Consider the following 20,949-nt stretch of genomic DNA (forward strand, 5'->3'; position numbering starts at 1 on the left):
ACAAAGGAGCAAGCAAAGCAACTTCATGGTGGGATACTGAATAATAATAGTTTTGTGGATTGCAAATTATTATCAGAGAGATACTCCTGGACACTAAGTCCCAAGAAAGGTGACTTGACACTTGTCCTGATTTGGGGCCAGAAATGGAACTTATACTAATGGGTGCTTTTCACTATTGCAGGTTGCTCTAGGGGTCAAGTAGCAATGAACCTAAGACTCCTGGTGTCCATGAAACATGACTCTTGACCAATATTTGTTCCTCTTGGGCACATTGTCTCTGTTTAATGGTTAATGGACAAATACATTTCTCAACAGTTTCTCACCATATAAAAGACCAAGCAACACACAGTTCTCTCTCACCCCTCACCTTCAAGTGGACAGACATCTCTGAATGTTAACGTAAGTACTGAAAGATCATTTTCTGATTTTGGCATCACAGACATTTGCTGGTCAGAATGATTTGCACAGGGGCTGATGGGTTTCACTGGGTGAACTTAACATTTTTTATTTTTCAATTAAGATTCCATTTCACTGTGCCCATCCTCTCCCCAAGTCATCGTTAGAGTTTTAATCACAGGAGAAATATGAAATGATTCCATATTGGCTCAGCTGTGGTCTCAAGACAGAAAAGCTACAGAAAAGAGGGGCAGGTTGGCCATTTAAGCTCCTGGTAGCCAAGCCTCAACAGCTCTGCGAGTGCTTCAGATCCTTGGTTCAGACCCTTCAGTGTCACCTCCCCAGTTCTTTCCTCTTGCACTGCTGCCATCTTGTGGGATGAGGCAAGAGCAGAGCCAATGTCCATTGTCAATGCCACAGAGTGGCAGAGCATTAGATTCACCTGGAAAATTTTTGACCCAGAAGTGTGGTCTACAGATATATTCATCAGAGAAGAAAGAAGATAAGATTGTTTTATTAGCAAAGTGCCTGCTAGATGGTTGGGCTTGCATCATGTAATTTCATAGAGAAATGGAATACCTGAGAGTGTATGGAGTGCCAGTCCTATTTTTCTTCCCTGTTTCCTGTTGCTTGCACCATCCTTTACCCTTGCTGGAAGAGCCCCATGGTGCAGAGTGTTAAAGCTGCAGTACTGCAGTCCTAAGCTCTGTTCATGACCTGAGTTTGATCCCCGGCGAAAGCTGGGTTTTCAGGTAGCCGGCTACAGGTTGACTCACAGCCTTCCATCCTTCTGAGGTCGGTAAAATGAGTACCCAGCTTGCCGGGGGGAAAGTGTAGATGACTGGGGAAGGCAATGGCAAACCACCCCCGTAAAAAGTCTGCTGTGAAAATGTCGTGATGCGACATCACCCCAGAGTCGGAAATGACTGGTGCTTGCTCAGGGGACCTTCCCTTCCTTTTCCTTACGCTTGCTACAGGTTTCCTCCAGCCCTTCTCTTTGCCCCCTTGCTGCTGACCCATACTGGCTCCAAGGCTTGGACCTGAAGTGCAGCCTTGGCTCTTCTGGGTGCCTGCCACCAATCACTCCATTAGAGGAGAGGGGGAAGTAGGCATGACAAAGAAGAGAAGCAGCTGGTCAGAGCAGGATCAGGGTTCATGGCATGTGCTCTGTTGTACTGACTGCTATTGCTAGAAATGCCTCCATCCTTGTCTACTTTTGCCCCTTCGCTTTGCTTGATGCTGCTTCCATTACATTCCTGTTGCTTCTTGCATCCACTTCCATTTTCTGCCTTCCCCAAAAGCACGAGTCTCCTTTCTTATGGCTTTCCTGTGCCTTTTATAGATTTTCCCCTTCCACCAGTCTTTCTTCTTCCACCTTACGGGCCAAAGTCTACAGTGGTCATTGGCCCCTTTACCTGATGCCACTTTGTCACATTTCTTGGTTTCATTCCCACCCAGGGGAAGTCATTCCTCACATCCTTGAACCCAGGGCTTTTCTCATAGCAGGAATTCCTTTGCATATTAGGCCACACACCCCGATATAGCCAATCCTCCTACTGTAAGCTCCAGGAGGATTAGCTACATCAGGTGTGTGTGGCCTAATATGCAAAGGAGTTCCTGCTACAAAAAAGCCCTGCTAGCAGGGTTGCCAACTCTGGGTTGGGAAATTCCTGGAGATTTGGGGTGGAGCCTGGGGAGAACAGAGGCTGGAGAGGGGAGGGAGCTCAGCAGGAACATGATGCTGGAGGGTTTACCCTCTGAAGCTGTCAGGTGTCTGACAAAGGGAGCTTTGAATCTCAAAGTCTTATCTCCTGAAAAATTGTATTGGTCTCTATGGTGCTTCTGGACTCGAATCTAAATCTTCTCCAGGGGAACGGATCTCTGTAGTCTGGTGAGATGTGGTAATTCTGTGAGTGCTCCAGACCCCACTGGGAGGAGTAATTAGTGGTGTTTCTTGTTGTTATTTTACTAAAATTACAAAGGATGGTGTCCTTCATGTAGGTTGGCAGCTGTGCATTGGGAAATACCTGAAGACTGAGGGATGGAGCCTGGGGACGGTGGAGTTTGGAGAATGGAGAGATTTCACCATAGAACACCCTCCAAAGCAGCCATTTTCTCTGGGGGCACTGATCTTGGTCATCTGGAAATTATTTGGTATAGTAGCAGATCTGCAGGTGTCACAAGGAGCTTCAGACGATGCAAATAGAAACTATTTCATTCCCACCCATTGTACAGAGCTGAAGGCATCATACATGCCTCTTCTTTATTTTATTTTCATAAGAACCCTATGTATTCTCTAATGTGTGAAGGCAGGGTTTAAGATTACATGTCTTATTCACAGTGCTGATAAACATATTTTATTATGTTCTTGAAGTCTTCAGTGTGAATGTTGTTCTTTTTTAACAGATCCTCCCCAAAAGGGCACCATGTCTATCTCCTGGCTGTATTTGTTACTTGCTTGTCTCTGCGTCATTGCCAGCTGTCATCATGTGCCCGGACATGAGGGTGGCCACGATGGGCATGAACATCCAGAGGATGACCAACACCCAGCTGAAAGTCACCAGGAGAGCGGCCATTTGCCCTGTCTCAAGATAGCCCCAAGCAGTGCTGAGTTTGCCTTTAATTTCTATCGCCAGATAGCTTCCCAGGCTTCTGGCAAAAACATTTTATTTTCTCCAGTGAGCATTTCCACCGCCTTTATGCTTGTGACCCTGGGAGCTAAAGGGACCACACTAGATCAAATTGTTTCAGGAATTGGGTTTAACCATTCTGTGATCAGCAAGAAGGAGATAAATGATGGTTTTCACCATCTCCTACAATTGCTGAACCGCCCCGATGCTCATATTGACCTGAGCGTTGGGAATGCCCTTTTCTCAACTGACAAATTCCCAGTGCGACAGGAGATTGTGGATGACGCTCGTAATTTGTTCCAAGCAGATATTATGCCTGCTAATTTCCAGAACAGTGAAGATGCTGTGAACCAGATCAACAGCTACATAGAGAAGAAAACCCATGGGAAATTAGTGGACTTTCTCAAGGGTCTTGACCAAGACACTAAAATGGTTCTTGTAAACTATATCTTCATGAAAGGTGAGGTACTTTGTTTTTTCAAATTATACAACATTTTATTGCTGAACACAAGCCCTGCAATACCTCTTCTTAGGCCCAAAGTGGTTCGATTGTCAGTGCTCACAAGCAGGGTGGGCCATGGTTAGCATTTGGATAGAAGGCCACCAAAGAAGACCAGGGATGTTATGCAGAGAACATAGCATAAGAGGCGTCATGTTGGATCAGACCAGTGGCCCATCCAGTCCAATATTCTGGTCAACCACCTCTGCTCTTCTCTTGCCTTAAAACACCCATATGGTGGCACCTCCTTTATCATTTTCTGTTACTGAAAGGGTGACATAAGGAACTATTATAAAGCAGGGCTATATAAACAAGGATTTTAATAATGCAGAATCCCCACAAAAATAGGGGGGATCCCTATCCACTCAGTTAGTTTGGTTAGTTTTTGGCTCTGGTTAGTTTCTGGCTCATAACAAAGAAGCAGAGTAAAGTATGGGTCAATCCAAATTGGCAGAAGCTGATATAGTACACAATGCATCTTCAGTAGAGTTCCACCCTTCCAACCTCATTGACTTTAAAAGGGGTAATTCTGCTTTGGATGGTTAGATTTGAATCCAGCAGCACCTTAGAGTCCAACAAGAATTTCACAGGAATGAACTTTTGAGCGGGGGGGGGGGGGGGTGGAGGCAGGCATCCAGGCTGCCTGGGGGACCATGCACCCTCGGGCCGGGCCTACTCTTTAGGATGGTCCTGATAAGAACATAAGAGAAGCCATGTTGGATCAGGCCAATGGCCCATCCAGTTCAACACTCTGTGTCACACAGTGGCCAAAAAAATTGGAGGGTGAACTCAATGGCACTGTACCCCATTGAGGTCCTTGCCCTTCTCACCCTCCATCCCCACATCCCCTGGAGTTATGCAACCTGGATCTTATAACCCTACCCCCCCTTTCACCCACTGGTGGCTGGAGGAACATGGCAACCCTATTTCCCACTGATGCAATAAAGAGATGTGCTTGTGTGTCATGCTTACATATGTCCTTGTCAAGTAAAATTAGGACCTGACACTGAACATATTTCTTCACATGTGAAGGCACAAATAGTGAAGGAACAAGAGGGTTCAGGACTCAGGAAGGATTATATCTTTCCCATCAGATGAAACTGGTAAGAATTATAGCATAAGTGTATATTATGCACATTTAAATACCATTGCTTTAAAAAAGGGGGAGGAGGAGGAGGGAATCTTATACGCAATTTCTCCTAGTTTAAATCTGCTTACACAAATTCAAATGTTTGTAAGTATTGTTTTGTGTGCAGTCTCAAGGTTGGTTACTGGCAGACTGAGGAACTTCAGACACAAAAGGGTATTAACAGTGTTGTGTTTAGAAAGTTGATAACTGGCATTGTCTGCTTTCATGCAGAAATAATTCTCTGTGTAGTTCTTGCTGTTGGGGAGGCATTCATAGTGGTAGTGGAGCATCCATAATGATATTTCGCCTGCCCTTCGCTTGACTCAGTGCTCTTTTGCTGCCACACGCCTGTCACCAAAGGAGGGCTATTTCTATGCTCTAAAAAATGGTAATGGCTATAGCACTGTAATTTTATTAAAAAGTAAGTCTCTAGCCAGTGTTTAGCCAGTCGTGTTTAGAGAGCCAGAGTAGGTTCTGGGAGACCAAAGCTCATTTCCCTGCTGGATGATCTCCTGCCAGTCACATACTCTCAGTCTAACCTGCCTCACAGGATTGTTGTGAGGATGAAATGGAGGACAAAACAACATAAGATGATTTGGGGCCCTATTGATTGCAGAATTATAAAGAGATATGTCCAGCTGTTGCCTTTTCCTTTATAACTTTGCTATCAAAAGGGATAGAATATATTGGATGTATATCCCGCCCTCCACTCCGAAGAGTCTCAGAGCGGCTCATAATCTCCTTTACCTTCCTCCCCCACAACAGACACTCTGTGAGGTGGGTGGGGCTGGAGAGGGCTCTCACAGCAGCTGCCCTTTCAAGGACAACCTCTGCCAGAGCTATGGCTGACCCAAGGCCATGCTAGCAGGTGCAAGTGGAGGAGTGGGGAATCAAACCTGGTTCTCCCACATAAGAGTCCACACACTTAAGCACTACTGGCTCTCCCAGATAAGAGTCCACACACTTAACCACTACACCAAACTGGATACAGACAGTTTTCTTTTAACTGTAAAACAGTACACAGTTTCAATACACTGCTATAATGCTGTAGCAATATAGCTATTACAGATAAAAAGATCACCCCTAAATCTTTGTCGCATGTATGTGGGAATGACCGCCACAAGGACTGAGTTGAGGAAAACAATGCTAATGTGAGAGAGACCCCCCCCAAAAAGCACCTTCCTGTCCAAATACACTTTTAACTGCAATCTTTACAAAAAGGCCACACCAAACCAGAGAAGGATTGCAGGAAAGCAGGGTAAGGCCTGGAAACAGGAGTAGTAAGAGGACATCGTGTAGATGCTCCCCCTCAAACAGCGCTAATCTTAGAAAACCAAGGTGCAGCAAAACACATGGAAACAGCCATTGTTGCCTTGAAATCCTTGCATTAATATCCAACTGTTACACTAGCATATTCTTTCCTCAGTGAGTACTGAAATTAAACTATGAAAAGGTTCAGAATTTCAACTGGTCATATTCAGACCTGGATGTGCTTTTGAATTTGCATGACATTTCATGACTCATTAAGTATGAAGAAATCTTCGGACACTGTATCATATATTCCATCAACTTTTTCTTCCAAAGGTTATTGGGAAAAGCCTTTTATTCCCGAGTTTACTTGGAAGAGGGACTTCTTCGTCAATAACAAAACGACAGTGCAAGTGGATATGATGGAAAGAACCGGCTATTATTCTAGCTATCATGATAAAGAGCTGGGCTGCGAGGTAGTGCGGATACCTTACCAAGGCAGTGCTTCGGCACTCTTCATTCTGCCTGAGGAAGGAAAACTGAACCAGGTGGAACAGGCCCTGGGGCGAGAAACTTTGTTAAAATGGGAGACTTCTGCAGAAGAATGGTACGTCAAGGGTAGTGTATGCAGGGGTCATTTAGTAGAAAAAGAGGTGCCAGAGCTCATTATCACACTTCATTTGCATAACTCATTTGTATATGCCACACATCCCTGACATCACCGGAAGGTGTACTAGATTATATCAGTTCAGCATCTACCTTAAAATGCTTCTTGAATTATAATTGTCATAATAAAACCTTACTCCCATCATACTTTTAAAATTACTTTCTCCTATGCGGCCACAGCGTCATGATGAAGATTTCCATCTGTCTGCTTTATATTTTTTGGTTATTTTCCTTTTTTTTGTGGGGGAAAATGTTAGAAAGTTTGTCAGATCTTAGAGTTCAGCAAAATTCTTACAGGGGGTTTGAACGATGGAGCCCAGAAGCAAGTATGGGAGCAGGGGAAGAAAGGGGGAAGAAAGAAAGACCACCAGGGCTTTTTTTCCCAGCAGGAATGCACAGGAATGTAGTTCTGGCTGGCTTGGCATCAGGGGGTGTGGCCTAATGTGCAAATGAGTTTCTGCTGGGCTCTTTCCACAAAAAGACCCTGAAGAGCACAATAAAATTTAGACGTTCTGGAGCTCCGTTTCTGTGAGCTTCTGCCCAAAATGAGGCCTGAGTGAAAAGAGAGGGTGAGATCTGGTTAGGGGAGACTCTTTGTCAGATGTCTTAGGTCAGTGGCCATCCCTCATCTTTACATTTCTTCACTGAGCTGTTATTTCGTAGAGCCCAACTGTTCATAGTAAATAAGACTGACTATGGACAGTCCCAGTATCCTCCTTCTTGTCCTTGTTCCAGTTCTGTCCCTGACTTTTCTCGTTAAAATGGTATTAGTTTCCGATGCTAGGTCATTCTGCTGGGCTCTGTTTGCTCCTCAGGTGTCCTAAAATTAAATTTCTGAATGGAGGATTGAAGGAGTCACTTGGTATCACAGCAGCTAATTTCTGTGAGCTTTGGGTCACTTTTAAAGTAAACACATTATTTAAAGGAAACCAGGATTTTTAACCGAAAACACTATGGCTGTCATAATATTTTAAGTCAGCATTTTCAACTCAAAACACTGAAATATGTCATAGCATTTTAAAAAAAATTAAGGAAAAATCAGTTAGTCATCACAGCTCTCTATTAAGCCAAAATACAAATTTCTGCTCTATATGTCTTGTTTTATGTGCCTTCCTAAAGAGATACCTGAAGAATATCTGTCTCTTCTTTCCACAGGTTCTTAGACCTGTCACTTCCAAAGGTTTCACTGAGGACAAGTGTGGATGTCAAAGAAATATTTCAAGGATTGGGTGTCACTGAGGTATTCACAGACTACGCAAATCTATCTGTATTCACTGAGCAGTGCCCATTGAAGATTTCAAAGGTATGTTTCTAAAAACTGATTGTGGGAATCAATTAAGCCTTCTCCTTCTGCTATCAATACTTGTTTATTTGCCACCAGCAGGTAAAACAGGTCTTCTGGGACTATTTTATGTGAGGAAGGTAATAGAGAAGAAAAGCTGCCCTTTCCTTTGTATTTGGTTCCTGAATTTTAAATATGCATGTACCACAGGATGTGTGTCTCTATGGTTGTTGGGTCCTCTCTGGCCATCAGTGGGAGTGGTGGTAGGGTTGCCAGCTCCTTGTTGAGAAACTCCTGGAGATTTGGGGGTGGAGCCTGGGAAGGACAAGAGACCTCAGTGAGCTATAGTGCTATTAAGTCCACCCTCCACAGCTTACACTTTCTCCAGGGGAACTGATCTCAGTAGTCTGCATCATCTTCATATACCTTTATTGGCATATCACTAGTCACAGAATAGACAATAATCTAAGCAATAAATACAGATTCCATAAAATATAACATTTTATACAGGAACAGAAAAAAACTATGAAGAATTCACTTTAACTTTAAAGACTTTCACAAGAAATTTAGCAACTGCTTCAGTAATTTCAGGAATCAGATCATTAAAAAAAAAAAACCCTGACATTTGAGATTGGTTAAAACGGATAAAAGGAAGTACTTCTTCACCCAAAGGGTGATTAACATGTGGAATTCACTGCCACAGGAGGTGGTGGCGTCCACAAGCATAGCCACCTTCAAGAAGGGGTTAGATAAAAATATGGAGCAGAGGTCCATCAGTGGCTATTAGCCACAGTGTGTGTGTGTGTGTGTGTATATATATATATATATATATATATATATATATATAGGCCACTGTGTGACACAGAATGTTGGACTGGATGGGCCATTGGCCTGATCTAACATGGCTTCTCTTATGTTCTTAAATGACTTTTAGAATATATCGAATTAGAAAGCAGCCTTTTCCTAGGGTGCTCATAAAAAGGACAGTCCAAGATTATGTGATCACTTTTGTGTCCAAAGAATTAAGACCACAGGGACATAAATGCTCATGCCTCGGGATCTGTATTTCTGCCATCAGCAGGTAAAACAGGGATTTTCTTCATCAATAAGGAAACAACAGTGCAAGCGGATATGAACCAGCAGTTATTATTTCTATCATGACAAAGAGATGGCCTGCGAAGTGATACAAACCCCTAACAAAATAATAGAGCAATAAAAACACAGTTTTTAAGCAGCATTCCTGTAGAGGTGACATAAAATGAGCCAGTTTGGTATAGTGGTTAAGTGTGCAGACTCTTATCTGGGAGAACCAGATTTGATTCCCCACTCCTCCACTTGCAGCTGCTGGAATGGCCTTGGGTTAGCCATAGCTCTCATAGGAGTTGTCCATGAGAGGGCAGCTGCTGTAAGAGCCCTCTCAGCCCCACACACCTCACAGGGTGTCTGTTGTGGGGGGAGAAGATATAGGAGATTGTAAACTGCTCTTAGTCTGATTAAAAGAAAAGGACGGGGTATAAATCTGCAGTCTTCTTCTTCTGCTAAATAAATATGTATCAATAAATAAATCTAAATCAATGAATAATTATGTAAAACCACCGCAATAGAACTCATCTATAAACAAAAAGACCATCCTGATATACTGTATATGTTCAAAACTGCAGTGGGAAAAAAATAGCAGCAAAAAAACCAACAGCATAAAACAATAAGGACCATCTCCTCCCATATGTTTTTGTGCACCAACTAAGGTCTTCGCAAAGCCATCTGTTAGCTATTTTACCAATTAGGATGGCCTGTCTGGCATTGATCAGAGGCTGGGCCTTTCCCATCATGGCTCCTGTAATGTAGTGGGTTCATATGCTCGAGTGATTTCAGCATAGCTCTTCATTACTGAAAACACTGCTGAAAAACACATGTGGCAAGCAGCAACTATATACACATAACCTGCCACCAAACACCCCTCCCCACTGAATACAAACCCACCAATAGAAACATCAGGTGCTGTGGAAACCCCATTCGCTAGAGCGTTAGTCCATAGAGATTACCTGATTGCTGGCTCCACAAGAGCGGCCAATCTGAGTGCAGCTACAAGGATCCTCTCAAACAAAGGGTCTTTGCTTGAAGCTTTCAATACCCTACAGCTCCTGCTCTGTAGAATGGGTACCCTGAGGAGGTGAGAGAAGCCTAGGGTCACCAACCACCAGTGGGGACTGAAGAGCTCCTGGAATTACAGCTGTTTTCCAGATGACCATATATCAACCCCCCTGCAGGAGGGTGGACTCCATGGCATTATACCTTGCTGAGGTCCCTTCTCTCTCCAAAGCCAACACTTCCCAAGCTCCACTCCAAAATTTGCAGGAATTTCCCCACCCAGAGCTGAGAAATTTAGGGAAGCTCCCTCCTTGGACATCTTCAGGAGGCCCTGCAAGCCTTGTTTGTTGGCCTGGGCATCCTTTGGCAGGCATCCAGTGATCCCCAACCTTTTTAGCCCCAGGGACCAGCCCCAGGGCTGGCCCGCTGATCATGGCCCCAGGGCTGGCAGGGTGGGGGCACTCAATTCAACCTCCCCCCACCCCTATCCCATTTCCTCCTCCTTCCTTCGCTGCCCCCCTCCTGCACAGCCTTCCCGTCCATCCCCTCGTGCAGCCTCACCACTTCCTCCTCCCCCGTTTTCCTCTTCCCTCCTTTGCTGGCCCCCACACAGCCTTGCCGCCGCCCTTCATGCAGCCTGGGGACCCCTGTTTTAAGGGGTGAAGGGTGGGGAGAGATTTTGGGGTTGCTCTTTTATTTTTGGTTTTAATCAAAAATGTTTCTAAGCTATTATTGTAAGCTGCTTTGAACTACAAGGAAAGGCTAGGTAAAAATGTTTTACTAAATAAATAAAGACAAAAAAGTAGGCAATTAAAACATTGCCCAGTAAAGAAATAGGCCAGTTGATAGAGTTGCCAGGTCCAACTCAAAAAATACCTGAGGACTTTGGAGGTGCAGCCAGGAGACTTTCCCATTCTTTAAAATAAATAAATAAAATACAGCAGCATAGTTCCTGATTATGGTCTTCATTTTCTTATACTTCAGAACCTGTTCTACTAAATAAAAGTGAGCACACAGTCACAAAGCAGTCAAAATAAACAGTTTGCAAGCACACACTTTTGTGATCTCACCGAGCAATTTACTCACTGGAGCTGCTGAATGTGATCATCTGTTGTATTTCAACCAGTTTCTTCAGACTAACAGGAAAATGAAAGTAGAGCAGTCTAGGGGGTGGAATTTTCCTCTGAGCAAACATGGGGCTCTGCTCTTCCTTTTACACACTCAGCAGGAAGACCCATATGGTTCTGCCTACTCACCCCACCCTTCAGCTTTCCTCTTGGTCTCCTCTCCAAGTATTAACCACAGGATTGAAAAGTACATACACAGTCCAAAACACAGGCAGTTTGCAGGCTTCTTTTAAGGCTGCTGAGGTTTAAGTGCACATGGTAGCTGTTGGGGTGGGGCTTCCTCTCGCAGCCAACTGAATGGCAGTGGGGAGGAGCCTGCAAAACCAGGGGATCCCCCACTGGGACCTGGGGACTTGCAAGCCTAGTGGGTTAACAGAAGAACTGGATAAGAAAAATCTAATTAGAAGCCTTATAAGAGCAGAAAATTTTAAAACTGGTACCTAAAAGCTAGTAAAGTGCCAGATAAGCATTTAAAAAGGTGGCGTGCCACAGAAGAAGTGTTTGCTGTGGTCATCACCCACCTTAATTCTGTTGGGAGAGGCACACAGAGTAGGTCTTGAGGTGAGCATAGGGTTGCCAAGTCTTACCTTGGCTCCAGCAGGGAATCATTCTTACAGACACTTTGTGCCCAGCATGATGATGTCACCCGGAAGTGACATCATTGCACTGGGCACATTGTGCCATGGATGGTCTAGCATTCGGGGTAAAAACTCTATGGTACCATAGATTTTTTTTTTTTAACCTTCATGCTAGAGCATCTCTGACACATGCCCAGTGCAATGATGTCACTTCTGGGTGATGACATTGTACTGGGCACTTCGTGTGACAATGGAGTTCTTTGGGGGTGGGAATCCCCCTTGTGGCCCACTCTGTGCCAGCAGGTTAGGGATTTCCAAACTAGAAAACCCCACCCTCAGTGGGAGCTTGGCAGCCCTAGGTGAAAACCTTACCTGCAAGCAAAGGAACATAGGAGAATGGAGAAAGACAGGCATTTCTATAACCTTAGCCTTCTGAAGAGAAAGCCAGCCTGCTGATAGTTTAAGATATTACTTCTCAAACTATGAAGCACAATGTAGTTTGTCAGGGAAATGAGTTTCAAAACACTTTGCTTTGGCCCATCAAGCATTCAATTTTGATCTAGGTTAGGTCTTCCTCCTAAAAGGAGGAAGCATCATAGTGGGACAAGTGTCTTCAACGGGAGGGACAAGTGTCTTCAACGGGAGGGACGGTGGCTCAGTGGTAGAGCATCTGCTTGGGAAGCAGAAGGTCCCAGGTTCAATCCCTGGCATCTCCAAAAAGGGTCCAGGCAAATAGGTGTGAAAAACCTCAGCTTGAGACCCTGGAGAGCCGCTGCCAGTCTGAGAAGACAATACTGACTCTGATGGACCAAGGGTCTGATTCAGTATAAGGCAGCTTCATATGTTCATATGTTCATATGTCTTTTATGACCATGAAGGCAGACTGTATTGATGAGCAGGAAGGGGACATAAGGGAGACAAGTGGAAAGTCATAGACTCACAGGGAAGGCTGTATTCTGAAGTTATGTTTAGACCAGAGGTCCCCATCCTTTTTGAGCCGGTGGGCACTTTTGGAATTCTCGTACAGAGTGGTGAGCACAACCACTAAATGGCTGGCACATAGACAGAGGAAGACCAAATGTAGAGAAGAATCCAGCCCTGCCCTGGCCGGGCCACGAAAGCGGCTACGCGCCGCGGGGCCGTTATTTGCAGCACTGGAAGGATCCGAGGCTTTCCGGAGCTTCCCAGGCATCTGGGCACTTCAGGAGGGTGGAGCATGGAGGCTATATATAGCCTTAGCCCCGCCCGTCCTTCGCAGTTCTGGGCAAGCTCTCGGGCCACCCACCCACCCTGCAGTAGTACAGGTTTTGACCGGTCATCTTATTAGGGGCCAGGTAGGAATTTTTTCACTCTCACCTGATTGGCTGGCGGTGAGATGTTTTTTGCCTACCTTGTACTGTGGGCAGCAGTGTGGCTGTTAGGTAGGTAGGTTTAATTTGGTCACTTGGCAGAAGGAGCAAGGGGTTTATACCTTGCTGGTGAGCACCCAGGCCTCTGCACCTGTTTAGTGCAGTCGATCCACAGGAACGGCAGATGGGCTTTACGGCTCAATGTCGTATAATGCGGATCGTATTCATGCCTCCCCTTATTTGCCTCCTTCTGGTGATCGGGGCTCGAGTGTAAGGGGAGGATAATTTGTGGCCTGCCGGCCCGGCAGTAGCCACAGTGGTATGGCTCACGCTGGGGGCGGGGTGGCTCACCCATTTATGGACTTGGCAGAGTCGGTGGAAGACCCCAGGGCTTGTCCAATAGCTGTTTACCTTACCGTGTTAATTTTGAAGTTAATAAAGTGGCCCATTTCCCAATAATTATGTGTCAGCCTCTTTATTCCAACTGGGGGTGCAATAGGGATAATTAAGGATACACTGGGAAAAAGTGGTGAGAGAGAGAAAAGCAAGCACTGTGGTGGCAAGTGCCACTGAAAAAATGTTATTTTAACCTGCACAGTTGATCAGATCTTCACTCTCTTGTCAGAAGCCCTGATGGGAAAGATCCCTACTTGGCCCCACATACTTTCTAAAAGTATGGTGGTGGGGGGGGCAAGAAATGTATCTTTGGGCAACATTTTGGAGAGCCCTGGTCTATACAAATTCAAGTGGGTGACATTGAATGGAAAGTGGTTGTCTCCTATGAGTGTGCATAGGATGAGAACCTTAGTTTAAAACATTCTGGAAGGCCATCATACTTTGATTCATAGTTTCTTTTGTTATTGTGAGGAGAAGTTGTTCTTGCCCATAGATAAGTAAATAAATAAAACAGTATTTAATTATTTTTTTAAAAATATTTTAAAAAAATAATTTTTAGATTTGTACCCCGCCCTATCCTGCAAAGTACCAAACATTTGAACACCCATTATGTGAATGAACACCATGCATAGCTTAGGTTTCCAGGTCCACCAGAAATGCCAGTGGTGGGGTAAGAAGGGACTTTCCAGAACCCAGAAGCAACATCACACAACATACCTGCGTCACTGGAAGTGACACCTTACAATGTACCCATGTTACCCAGAAGTGACCTAGACACATCGGTGGCATTGGGAGTGATGCTATCTCGGCTTGGCTTCGCGAACGAAGATTTAAGAAGGCTGCAATAGTCCACGTCTGCTGCAGGCTCGCTGGTGGCTGACAAGACCAATGCGGGACAGGCAGGTCCGGCCACAGTGGCTGCAGGGAAAAGTCTGATTTAGGGTTGGTGCTGTAGCAGTGCGATTCTTCCTCAATCTCCTTTTGTCCTCAAGACCAGCCATGCGTGCGTTCTCAAAGGAAGAGACAGCCTGGTGGATGGTGTGCCTCCATGCTTTGCGATCTGAGGCTAGGTTAGATCACTGGTGATGGTTGATGCGACAGGTGCCAAGGGATTTCTTCAAGGAGTCCTTGTACCTCTTCTTTGGTGCTCCTCTATTTCGATGGCCGGTGGAAAGTTCGACATACAGGGCAATCTTGGGAAGGCGGTGGTTTTCCATCCTAGAAATATGCTCTGCCCAGTGCAGCTGCGTCTTCAACAGCAGTGCCTCGATGCTGGTAACCTCCGCCCGCTTGAGGACTTCAGTGTTGGTCACAAAGTCACTCCAGTGGATGTTGAGGATGGTGCGAAGGCAGCGCTGATGAAAGCGCTCAAGGAGTCGCAGGTGATGACGGTTTAAAACCCACGATTTGGAGCCGTAGATGAGGGTTGTCATCACAACCGCTTTGTAAACATTGATCTTTGTGCCATTTTTCAGATGCTTGTTGCTCCACACTCTTTTGTGCAGTCGTCCAAATGCACGGTTTGCCTTTGCCAGCCTGTTGTCAATCTCCTTGTCGATCTTGGCATCTGAGGAGATGATGCACCCCAGGTAGCTGAACTGCTGGACTGTCTTCAGAACTGATTCACCCACAGTGATGCAGGGAGGGTGATAATCTTCCTGGGGTGCAGGCTGGTGGAGAACTTCTGTCTTCTTCAGACTAACTTCTAGGCCAAATAGCTTGGCAGCCTCTGCAAAGCAGGACGTCATATGCTGCAGAGCTGATACCGAGTGGGAGACGAGTGCCACATCATCAGCAAACAGCTCTCGGATGAGTTTTTCCATTGTCTTGGAGTGGGCCTTTAGTCACCTCAGGTTGAACAGGCTGCCATCGGTGCGATAGCGGATGTAGACACCATCGTCATCATCTAGATCTACTGCGGCTCTTTGAAGCATCATGCTAAAGAAGATCGTAAAGAGAGTTGGCGCGAGAACGCAGCCTTGCTTTACACCTGTGCCTATTGGGAAGGGCTCCGAGAGGTCGTTGCAGTGTCTGACTTGGCCTCGCTGGTCTTTGTGTAGCTGGATGATCATGCTGAGGAACCTTGGGGGACATCCTAAACGTTCCAAGATTTGCCACAGGTCTTTCCTGCTAACGGTATCGAAAGCTTTGGTAAGGTCGACAAAAGTCACATACAGAGCCTTGCTCTGTTCCCTGCATTTCTCTTGGAGCTGCCTGAGAACAAATACCATGTCGGTGGTGCTCCTGTTAGCTCTGAAGCTGCACTGGCTTTCTGGGAGGAGTTCTTCTGCAATGGTGGGCACCAGTCTGTTCAGGAGTATTCTGGCAAGGATTTTGCCTGCGATGGAGAGCAGGGTTATCCCCCAGTAGTTGGAGCAGTCTGACTTTTCCCCTTTGTTCTTGTATAGGGTGATGATGATTGCATCGCGAAAGTCCTGTGGTAATTTGCCTTGTTCCCAGCAGGTGACAAGTACTTTGTGAAGTGAGCTATGTAGTACTGTGCCCCCATGCTTCCAGATCTCTGGTGGAATTCCATCAACTCCTGATGCCTTGCCACTTTTCAGTTGCTTGATGGCTTTAACAGTCTCTTCTAGGGTGGGGATCTCATCCAACTCTGTTTTCACTGGTTGAAGTGGGGTGAGGTGGATTGCTGAATCTTGAACTACGCAGTTGGCACTGAAGAGAACCTGAAAATACTCCAAACACCGGTTCAGTATGGATGCCTTGTCTGTGAGGAGCACTTGGCCGTCTGCACTACGCAAGGGACTCTGAGCCTGATATGATGGATCATATACTGCCTTCAGGGCTTCGTAGAACCCTCTTAAATCACCAGTGTCTGCACACAGGTGGGTTCTCTCTGCAAGCTTGGTCCACCACTCATTCTGAATGTCTCGAAGCTTGCGCTGGAGGTTGCTACATACAGCGCGAAAGGTTGCTTTTTTTCCCAGGACAGGAGGGCTGAGCGAGATGTGCTTGGTAGACAGATCTCTTGCCAGTAAATCTTGGATCTCTTGATTGTTCTCATCAAACCAGTCCTTGTTCTTCCTTGCGGAGAACCCGAGGACTTCTTCAGAGATCTGCAGGACGGTAGTTTTTAGGTGTTCCCAGAGTGCTTCTGGAGAAAGGTCTGTGGGGCAACTGGGGTCCTCAATTCTTGACTGGAGTTTTGCCTGGAAGGCAGCTTTAACTTCGGCTGACTGGAGACTGCCAACCTGAAACTTCCTCCAAGGGATACCTCCTCTCCTGGGTGTGGGTTTAAAGTGAAGACGGAGATTGCAGCATACAAGACGATGATCCATATGACATTCTGCACTGGGCATTACTCGGGTGTGTAAGACATCTCGAAGGTCTCTCTGGCGCACCAGAATGTAGTCGATAAGGTGCCAGTGCTTGGAACGTGGGTGCATCCAGGTTGTCTTCAGACTGTTCTTCTGCTGGAAGATAGTGTTGGTGATGGTGAGCTGGTGCTCCATGCAGAATTCTAGCAGGAGGTGCCCGTCGTCATTGCAGTTGCCAATGCCGTGTTTGCCAAGTACTCCTTTCCAGGCTTCCGAGTCTTTACCTACTCTGGCATTGAAGTCGCCAAGGATGATCACCTTGTCCTCTGTAGGGGTCTTCCGTACGAGGTTGTGTAGATCAGCATAGAACTTGTTCTTTTCTGCAGGATCTGCTTGAAGGGTTGGGGCATACACACTGAAGAGTGTTGCATGCTGCTTGTTTTGAAGTGGGAGGCGCATGGACATGATGCGATCTGAGTGACCCGTTGGCAGGTTTTCGAGTTTGGAGTAACAAGCATCTGAAAAAAGGCACAAAGATCAATGTTTACAAAGCGGTTGTGATGACAACCCTCATATATGGCTCCGAATCGTGGGTTTTATACCGTCATCACCTACGACTCCTTGAGCGCTTTCATCAGCAGTGCCTTCGCACCATCCTCAACATCCACTGGAATGACTTTGTAACCAACACTGAAGTCCTCAAACGGGCGGAGGTTACAAGCATCGAAGCATTGCTGTTGAAGACGCAGCTGCGCTGGGCAGGGCATATCTCCAGGATGGAAAACCACCGCCTTCCCAAGATTGCCCTGTATGTCGAACTTTCCACCAGCCATCGAAATAGAGGGGCACCAAAGAAGAGGTACAAGGACTCCTTGAAGAAATCCCTTGGTACCTGTTGCATCAACCATCACCAGTGGTCTGACCTAGCCTCAGATCGCAAAGCATGGAGGCACACCATCCACCAGGCTGTCTCTTCCTTTGAGAACGCATGCATAGCTGGTCTTGAGGACAAAAGGAGATTGAGGAAGAATCGTACTGCTACAGCACCAACCCCAAATCAGACTTTTCCCTGCAGTCACTGTGGCCGGACCTGCCTGTCCCGCATTGGTCTTGTCAGCCACCAGCGAGCCTGCAGCAGACGTGGACTACTGCACCTTTCTTAAATCTTCGTTCGCGAAGTCAAGCTGAGAGAGAGAGAGGGATCACATTTTGTCTGGGTTCTCAAGCCCTCTCACCACGTCAAGGCAGCAATCCATGAAAGGGATGGCAACCGTATACACATCCTATTTGTGACTCTAGGTTCAATCGCTTTTGGAAAGACTTCAGCTGTCACAGTCACAATCTCATAAAATGAGTCCCAGAAATTCAACTCTATTAACAATGTTGACGTCACCCTACAAAATGGCCATTGAATGAAAATCTAGCATGAATAGGAGGGGAGGGGAGGCAGAGAGCTGCACCTTCCTTACACAGAACAGATGCTGCCAGAAGGTAACATTTACGCAAGCACCTCAGATCACAGGGGAAACAATAAATAACAGGAAAAGCAAAGAACATGACTAATATCTCCTAAGACATTAAATAATTTTTTTTGCTTTGGAAGACTAGAATAGACACAATGTTGCTCACTGTCCTGCCCCTTCCCTCTTCTTTTTTGGGTATTAATTGTTGCTTTTCTTTCCTTGCAGGCTATCCACAAAGCTCATCTGAATATCCATGAGAATGGCACCGAAGCTGTTGCCACCACTTTCATTGAAGCGGTCCCACAGATGGATCCCCCTGACCTTACATTCAACAAGCCCTTCCTACTATTGATTGTAGAGCACTTAACCCGTGCCATCTTATTCATGGGGAGAATTGTGAATCCTAATGAACCCTAATCACCCAGCTGGCAGACACAGGAGGCTGACTTAATGTCCAAGTCCTGGCTTAATGTATGTGAAGAATTTTTTCTACAGCAAAGTAAAAACACTGATGTGATAACTTGGAATCTACTACTGAAATGATGTCAAAATGCTGAGTATTGTTACACGGGACTTCTTAATACATTTTATGTCCAATATTTGTTTTCTAGGGGAAAAAGTGCCTATACAATTTTTTAAAAAAGTGCCTATGAGCTTTTTAAAAATCAAACACATGCACTTTATGTCAGACAGGAGCTATGGCTTGGAAGAAGAGCATCTGCTTGACATAAAGAAGGTCATAGGTTCAATCCCCAACACTTAAAGTTAAAAGAAATAAGTAGTAGGTGGTACAAAAGCCCTCAGTCTGAGGCACTGGATAGCCACTGCCATTGTAGCCACTGGTGAATTTCCCAATGGGCCACTGCTCCTCAGCTTGCCAATCCTTAGGTCTCAGCAGGAGATCTCCCAGTTTTGCAGGCTCTTTCCTGCCCCCAGACAGCTGTCTGGCAGGGGGAAGCCTCACCCCCACAGCCACCATGTACCTTTCCACCTCTGAAGGCTTAAGAAAATGCTTGGGAACAATTTGCTTTTAGAAAGGTATGTGCTTTTAAATCTCAAGCTAGGCTGAATGGGGGCAGGGTGAGCCTGCAGAACAACATGGTTGTTGTAGGAAAGGGAAGACGTTCTGTTCCTCCATTTGTTTTATAGTCCCTTCAGGAGTCATTTGCACAGAAAAATAGTAAACAGTAAAGTAGAACCTCTGGTTTCCCTGTGTTAGTCTGAAGAACTTGGTTGTGTACACAGCATTCAGCAACTCCCATGGTGAGTAAATTGCCCCAGTGAAACCACAAAGTGTGTGCTTTCAAACTGTGTTTATTTTGGTTGCTTTGTGTGTGTGTTTGAGTGTTTGTGTGTGTGTGAGAGAGAGAGAGAGAGAGAGTGGAAGTGGAAGTGCAGCCAGCTGCTGGTAGAACAAGGAAATGAAGACTGTACTTAGGCGAACTCCACTGCTGTATTTTAATTTATTTATTTTAGGGAATGGGAAGTCTCCTAGCTCCACCCCCAAAGTCCCCAGGTATTTTCTGAGTTAGACTTGGCAACCCTAACTGCTCCTTTTCACTTCACAAAAACAGATGAATTGTGGGAAAAGTGAAAAGCAGAAAACTTGAAATTGCTCCCTGACCTGAATAGCCCAGGCAAGCCTGATCTTTCCAGATATCAGAAGCAACATTCGCTGGCTCCCACGCTGGATACTACCTGCAAGAGGGAGAGCACATTAAAAGCCATTTAGGGTACACACATCCTCTCCCATCACAAGGATGAGTCAAACCACAAATCCACTGCCTTCCTTAAAATCAGGATAGCTGAGGATGAGAAAGGGCTGGGGTTTTTTTTTCTTTGAATTCTTAGACCCCAATAGCATGGGGTCCTTCCAGTCCAATGCTTTAGGCCTCAGCTCACTCCTAGTGTCTGGCCAAAATAACCCTCTTTTTATACACATACCCCATTGTTGGCTGAAACATCAGTATCTTCACAAGTACACACTGAGGTATTTTTTGATATACAGACCAGTAAGGTTGTCTACATCTAAACTAAACCTGAGAAGACCTTCCCATAAATATAATTAGAGCGGAAGTAACTTTAATAGGAGATAAGATTAAGGTAGTTTTAGTATGAGATAAGAAAAGGGGATTGAGTAGCAGTGCATTAGCTTGACAAGCAGAAGATTCCAGATTCAACTCCTGGCCTCTTCAGTTAAATGGTAAAAGGTGATGTAAGAGACCTGAGATCCTGGAGAGCCGCTGCTGGTCTGAGTAGACAATACTGACCTTGATAGACCAAGGATCTGATTCAGTATAAAACAGCTTCATGCATCACCAACTCAGGTGGCAGATGCAAGTTGCCATTAAAAAACCACAGACTTAACAACAAGACTGAAGAAATGGTCATAAATTCACCAAGAACATCTCCCGCAAGAAACCCCCTTGGAATGACTGTCCTTGCTCAGCTCTCATTCCTTTCAAAAGGCATGCCCAGGAGAATGTCCCACTGGATTGTATCCCACTTTAATCAGCATGGCAGGCAGCAGGGCTGGATCTACATATTTTTTTGAATGGGGGCAAGAGTAAAAAATGCATTCCCTCTCAAAAAATGGTGTGGGGGGCAGCACCAGCAGTAGAATGCTGCCTCCCCTGCTTTTGCAAGGTGGAGAGGCAACAAAAGCTGTTAATCTGTTTCTTCACCATCACCACCACCATTTAAAGACCCAACTGGCAGATCAAAGATGCGGGGCTGCTTTCGCTGCCTCTCCGCAAGGTGGAGAGGTGGCAAAAGCAGCCACTCTCTCTCCCCCTGCTTGAGAAAGTGGTGGGGTGGGCC

General features: G+C 45.6%; 1 protein-coding gene across 1 annotated transcript; it reads left to right on the top strand.

The window, feature by feature from the left end:
- Nucleotides 1–351: 351 nt before the first annotated feature.
- On the top strand, nucleotides 352–18,649 carry LOC132588734 (alpha-1-antitrypsin-like). Its single transcript, XM_060261123.1, has 5 exons — nucleotides 352–399; nucleotides 2,398–3,486; nucleotides 6,239–6,509; nucleotides 7,724–7,871; nucleotides 18,355–18,649. Exons 2-5 carry the CDS (start codon nucleotides 2,823–2,825, stop codon nucleotides 18,544–18,546), a joined length of 1,275 nt encoding a protein of 424 aa, XP_060117106.1. The 5' UTR covers nucleotides 352–399; nucleotides 2,398–2,822; the 3' UTR covers nucleotides 18,547–18,649.
- Nucleotides 18,650–20,949: the final 2,300 nt, after the last annotated feature.

This window comes from Heteronotia binoei, chromosome 21 (genome assembly GCF_032191835.1).
Source record: "Heteronotia binoei isolate CCM8104 ecotype False Entrance Well chromosome 21, APGP_CSIRO_Hbin_v1, whole genome shotgun sequence".
Taxonomy (NCBI): Eukaryota; Metazoa; Chordata; class Lepidosauria; order Squamata; family Gekkonidae; genus Heteronotia; species Heteronotia binoei.